The following is a 6,161-nucleotide window of genomic DNA, read 5'->3' as shown; positions in this document are numbered from 1 at the left end:
CAGCGCTATGCGTTGCTTCACATTGCCTACGCCCCCGATAGGTCGTGGAGAGAGCTGTGAAAGGACCCAAACCTCTCAGTGATTGGTTGCAATTGTTCGCCTCTACTCACATTAAATCTCACACAAATAGCCCCACATCATTTTTAATTATAGTTGCATGACAGTGAGGGATTACTAATTCAGTGATGTTTACACGAACTTTTCCTTGCCCTAAACGCATAGCTGCCCAATTAATTACTTTAACTGCCACATCTTTATCAAGTTAATTCAAGGGAAGATGCAGAGATGCAGGCTACTGGTAAATTTTCAATCGCAAGGACAAACATAAATGAGAAAACCTGTTAATTCAGCCTCACATTTTTTTTTAAACAGTTTCCATCATAGCCGGTATTCAAATAAGGAAGTTATCCAATAATACATTAACATTTCCCCAAGTTAGTAGTCTAATTTCGCCACTATTGGCCAATGGTTGCAATTCATTTCTGGCCTGGGTCCTGGGACTTCTGTGAAATGAACTTGTTTACCCAGCATTAATATTACCAAGTGTTAAAACTGTAAACTGGTTTAAGTGGGGGAACACAATACACCATTTCTTTGGAGCAAAGCACTTCCTTTATTAAATGTACAAAACAAGTGCAAAAATAGTGATTCATAAGAGCTACACAAGCCAGACTTGCCATACAAAAAGTACAGTCATTTAAAGTAGACTCAAACTGAAGGGAAGACAATAAATTGGGTGTTCCAGGGGAAGGAATGCATCAGTTATGCGGCATTGTGGTTTCAAAACATTGCTCAGCATCGATGTGGGTTAAGAGATTGAAAGAATAAGTGCAAGTTGTTGAAGCCAATGACAAAATTCATATGCCCTTGCAACGAAGCACAGCGCAAACATTCAACAAGGTTACCACACTACAGACAACACACATTCTAACAGGACTAATGACAAGACCAACATTCTACTTCCATTATGATCTCCTAAGACACACACTAATACAGAAATGACAGCTACACATCAACAAAATAAGCAACTTGATACAGATTATATCAATGATGCAAAGCTACCTATTGGAAAACGGGTTGTATTACAAGGATTTGTCTACGGTTTACCCTTTTAGTCGCATGCATTGCAGACACCTAGTGCATCGCTTGAACTGTAAGATACAGGAGTATTCCAGAAAGATTGGAAAGCTAAAGTTTCAGAGACCTCATGAGGGGTGTGAGTGAAGCGGTACTATGTTGGTGTAAAACTGCATCTACTAGGCAATAGTTGTGCAACTCTGGCACTGCTATGTTTGACAACACCAGATAAGCCTGACCTAAACGTATCGAAGGCAATTTGGGTTGCAGTGCAAAATCAACAGTGAAAAAGGCACACAGCTCGTCGTCGTTTTTTCTTTTCTCTTTAGCGTCGTCGCAGCGAAAAACCCTAAAAAGCCCCACACACAATTCCTCTTCAGAGTGAACCTACCCCCAATTACACCTCAGTCACCCTGACCAACCCCCAACAGACACACTTTACAGAATGGAACACTTTGCCTTCTTCTTCTTCTCAGGCTCTCGTTTGGTCTCGTCTGCCTCTTTTGGCTTGTAGAAGCTGGAGAAGCAGGCCTGGACCGAGATTGGCTCCCTTAGAGTCAGCAGCCACCGGCCCTTGTCCAAGTAGACCAGGGACCCCAGCTCCATCTCCTCCACCAGCTCCCCCTGCTGGCCGGACTGCAGCAGGACCAGGATGTCAAGCAGGTCCAGGCCCGTCTGGACGGGCTGTACCTTCTCTGCACAGCCCAGACTGATGTGGGCCCTGCTTCCCGGCGGCAGGGCCCCAGCCCCGGGCACGTCGGCCTCCGCCTCCTTCTCGGCGTCGGCCGGCCACAGGGCCAGCTGGGCCTCGGAGAGGGACACCCGGGCCCCCACGGTGCGTGGGGTCACAAAGAGGGCTGTGAGAGAGAGCTCGGACACAGTGCCGTACATGTCCTGAACGGCCTGCGGAGAGGAAACCAAAAACAGGGAAGAACGCAAACGAGGAAGTCAAGAAATAGAATGTCATAATGATTTAAGCCATTTTATGATTACATGTTGCAACCAAGTACCCTTTTTGGTTTCTTACCGTCTGTTCAGCGTATTCCTTTGCTCCCTTTGCCTTGCCATTACCACAGTATTTGGTGGTGCAGTGCAGGGACCAATTAGATTTGAAGTACTGTTCCAAGTCCACCTCCTTCTCAGTTTCCACAGGGACTGCAATACAATTCAAGGATGATTAGTTCCATCGTCATTATAACCACTCTATATTTACCCTCCTTAAAAAAGTGGCTGCAGTATTTTGAATTAAGGCATGAATCATTATCATTTCTTTGCAATCCATATTAGTCAAATGCTCTGACACTATCTGGTTTCGAGCTGACTGAGCCTGCCTGCAATCTTTAGATCTCTCCCAGCTATATCTGACCTATCAGGGCATCTCCCCCCTGATTTCCCTACCATTGTACCCGTCAATAACAGGTGTGCGATTGACTTCTCTTTTGCTCTAACTAGCTCTCTTCATGACTCAAACCGTATCTACAGCTACTGGAGTATAAATACTCACAGTCAGCCAAGTGCTTCTTGAAGGCATCCAAGCTGTCCAGGGTCTTCAGAAAGTCCATGGCTGTGCACTTGATCTTGTCCTGGAGGAGGAACCACGCAAAGAAAAGTGGGATGCAGGCTTCTTCGAGCGCCACTTTCATGACTTGCATTTGGGCCTCGTCGAGTACCCGGCTGGTCCTCTTGGCCAACTCTGCCGCGTCCCGGCACCACTGGGTACGGGGCTCCAAGAACAGAACCACCCGGCCGTTCTGCTGGGCGATTTGGGCCAGGCGGGCGAGGCGATCGTGGATATGGTTGGTGTAGTCCAGCACCACCATCGAGGCGCCCGTGGCCGGGACACAGCAGGCGATCACCGCCTCATCCAGGGCCTTGAAGCCATCTGCAGACGTGACGTCGTGGTCGTCAGCCCGAACGACAGAGCACAGGTTCTGATAGGAGTCTGCGATGGCTTGTGCCAGGAAGCTTCTGCCACTGCCAGGGAGGCCACCGAGGACAACCAGTGTGCGAGAGGCACGAAGGGCCATTTTGGTCTGCTCGTGTTCCAGGAGGGGGAACGCCAGGGAGCCCGGAGCAGGGGCCTCGGCCCCCCCTTTGGTGGGCTGATCAACATTAGCTTCCTCCTGCTCATTCTGGTCCACGGCAGCAGCCGCGGTTAAATCAGGCTCGGCTTGTTTCTTGGGTTCCTCTTCCTTCACGACCTTTGTGTCCGACACTTCAGCGGACTGCACAGTCTCAGCTGACTCAGCTTGCACGAGTTCCTTGGAACACTCGTCCTTCCCTGACTCACTCTCAACAGGACTCGCCATTTGGACATCTATAGTATTCAACGGAAATTCTTCCACTGCCTTCTCCTTTGGGGACTCGATTGCAATCACATTCTCCACAGCCATCTCCTCTATGGGCGTGTCCATCAAAACCTCTACTGTAGGTGCTGGCATCTCCTCTTTGTGGATTTCCACTAACGGCACCACTCTGTCCGAGTCAGGTGATGTTTGATCGACCAGTTCTGGCACCAGCTCTTCCACTTTTGGTTCAGGATCGCTCTCTACTGATAGCTGCTGTTCAAGCTGGAGCTTTTCAAATTCTGTGCCCATTGTGATTACATCAGGAGGAGAGACCGCTTCTGGAGACCCAGCAGGTGGGCATTGAGTGAGTACAGCTTTGGACAGTTCTTCTGCGCCCATAGATTCTTCCACCTTCTCAGACGTGTCCTGGGGTATGTATTGTTCAGGAGCTGAAGAGACCTTTTCTGGGGATCCATCCAGTTGAGGTTGGGTGGGAACCACTTCAGACATTTCTTTTGCCCCCAGAGGTTCCTCCACTATCTCAGCAACATTGGTTGGCATCTCCTGTTCAGGCGCTTCAGAGACCTTCTCTGGTGAACCAACGGGTTGGGGTTGAGCAGGCACTGCCTCAGAAGGCGCTTCGGTTCCAACCGGTTCCTCTGCCTTCTCAGACACATGCGATGGCACGCCTTGTTCAACCGTTTCCATCAGCGATGTATCCTCAGCCTTTGTCTCTGCAGATTGCACCACAGATTCTGGCACTTCTGGAAAACCGTCATTTTGTTTGTTGTTCACGGGGGACAGCTCTGCCGTAGGATGCCCATTTACTGCCACATGCTCGGGTTCTTCCACCACAGCCGAGGGCTCCTCCTGCTCTTTGGTTTCTGACACATCCATCTTTTCCAGGCTACTCTCCAGCTCCCCAGACATTGTGTTGGAATCTCCTTGGCACTTGTCAGCATCCATATTCTGGTTTCTTTAAACCTGAACACAACACCATATGCCTTAAAGTTAGAAAAATACAAAGGCAATTACAGCAACAGTAGCATTGTGATCATTAATATGGGTTAAGAACATCATTTTTTTTTAACTATTTGGGGTGGGTGGATAATAAGCAAATAATGTTGCAGTGTGCTGCCAGTTTCACGAGTGGAGCTTTTTCATTAATGTTTAACTAATTCAGTGTACACTGCGAGGAAAACTTCCCAAAATCTTTGTGAGCCCCACTAAATATATCCTGCTATCTCAAATGGTTGCCCTGTTAATAGCGATTAAATGACGTTTAGACATGGTTGCTGGTACGAGTACTGCAGAGAGAAAACGATTAAGGCAACACCTGTCGTTTGCTACAAGCTACAAATGTGGGTTTTATTTTAATCTAACGTAATGAGTTAAATAATGGTTTAAGAAAGGACGACGAGTTGAACAAAACGTCATAAATAATCATATCTGAACGTCAATCTATATGGTTTAGGCTAGAGATAGGCCTAGACAAAGACTCAAGTCATGGTTTACATCAGTAAAGGGTCTGAATATAATCTTTGAGTTTCAATCATTTACAGATTTATTTTAATCCAATACAACGATATTGGAGTTTACAAATGGTTGACAGAATGAAGGAAAGTGTTACTTTTTAAAAATAAAGTAATGGATAATCAAGTAGCATTTTCCAACTAGTTTGAAGGGTATGGGTAGCAGGTGTACATGTTAAGAATAACTAAACACTTTCGACATATGGTAATTCCACAAGGCTTGAGATATGAGTTTAAATGGCGCAGAGAAAGCGTGGTCATCCTTTTGTTGGCCATCACATTGTTCATATATTCAACCTCCATGCCAAACTGGACTGTGATTTGAAAAAGGAAAACGCCACCACAAACAATCATACAACATTTGAACTGAAGATAAAGATACAACGGTTTCCCATATTAAAACATGTGCAATGTGGCTGGGGAGTGGCATGCGCACATTAAGCGCTCCGCCAGACAAATACTCAGGAAAAAAGCATGGCAGTCATCAAAAAATATCGAGCCATATCCGAGTACTACGCCTGCTGCAGTTAATAAGCTAACGATAAACTGTTGAAGTGCAGGACACAACAAACGGTTAACTGGAGAAAGTAAGTTTCAAACGAGTTTATTTTATTTTTAAAGGGCTTTTGTTTGTTGAAGCTTACCAAATATGCAGCAGTAGAGATGACTGTGGTATCGTTGACTGACCACACACGCTTGTTTTACTACAATGACAGGGCAAAGCTAGCTCCCGTATGAAGGCTTTGCTGTACAAGAAACAAAACCTAAACTAGTGAGCATGCGCAAGAGCGTCGAGCCAGGGATACGCCCATGATCGAGGAAGATGAGGTAGCGGCTGGGCAACATCGCACACAATGGACTGTAATCAACGCTATGGTTATAAAAAAAAATCATCACAGAATAGTGAATATATATTAAACCGTGAGATATTGTGTTATCATTAATATTCTAAGATATTAATGCTAAAGGAGAGGAAGTAGGTTACATATCAAAGAGATTACACGATTTTCCATATTTTTGATATACCGATTTTTTTATATTTCACATTACTTATGATACATAACACATAGTTGTCCAAATGAATTTAAGTTAGAAACCTAATCCAGTGGAAAATAGAGCATAGCCTGGACCATATCTTCACACAAGTCATGAAAACAAAGGTCTGTTCTTATTGGGCAACATTTACATAATCAAGTGATAATGGCAACATTTCCATAAACACGTTGTAGCAGCAACATATGGAAAGTAAGTTGGTTTCGATTCA

At 45.5% G+C, this 6,161-nt stretch overlaps 1 protein-coding gene across 2 annotated transcripts; it reads right to left on the bottom strand.

Moving 5' to 3' along the window:
• Window positions 1-589: 589 nt before the first annotated feature.
• On the bottom strand, window positions 590-5,699 carry cnp (2',3'-cyclic nucleotide 3' phosphodiesterase). 2 transcript variants are annotated; one of them, XM_060040137.1, is made up of 4 exons: window positions 5,542-5,699; window positions 2,582-4,349; window positions 2,105-2,232; window positions 590-1,980 (listed from the first exon to the last, which is right to left on the bottom strand). In XM_060040137.1, the coding sequence occupies exons 2-4, from the start codon at window positions 4,329-4,331 to the stop codon at window positions 1,516-1,518; spliced, it is 2,343 nt and encodes a 780-aa protein (XP_059896120.1). In that variant the 5' UTR covers window positions 4,332-4,349; window positions 5,542-5,699; the 3' UTR covers window positions 590-1,515. The 2 variants fall into 2 exon arrangements, with proteins under 2 accessions (XP_059896120.1, XP_059896112.1); XM_060040129.1 differs by having other exon boundaries at window positions 2,582-4,369; window positions 5,542-5,679.
• Between the last annotated feature and the right edge of the window lie 462 nt (window positions 5,700-6,161).

Source organism: Gadus macrocephalus, chromosome 2 (assembly GCF_031168955.1).
Source record: "Gadus macrocephalus chromosome 2, ASM3116895v1".
NCBI classification, from domain to species: Eukaryota; Metazoa; Chordata; class Actinopteri; order Gadiformes; family Gadidae; genus Gadus; species Gadus macrocephalus.
Note: the sequence above shows the minus strand (reverse complement) of the source record. Positions and strands in the feature narration are given on the sequence as shown.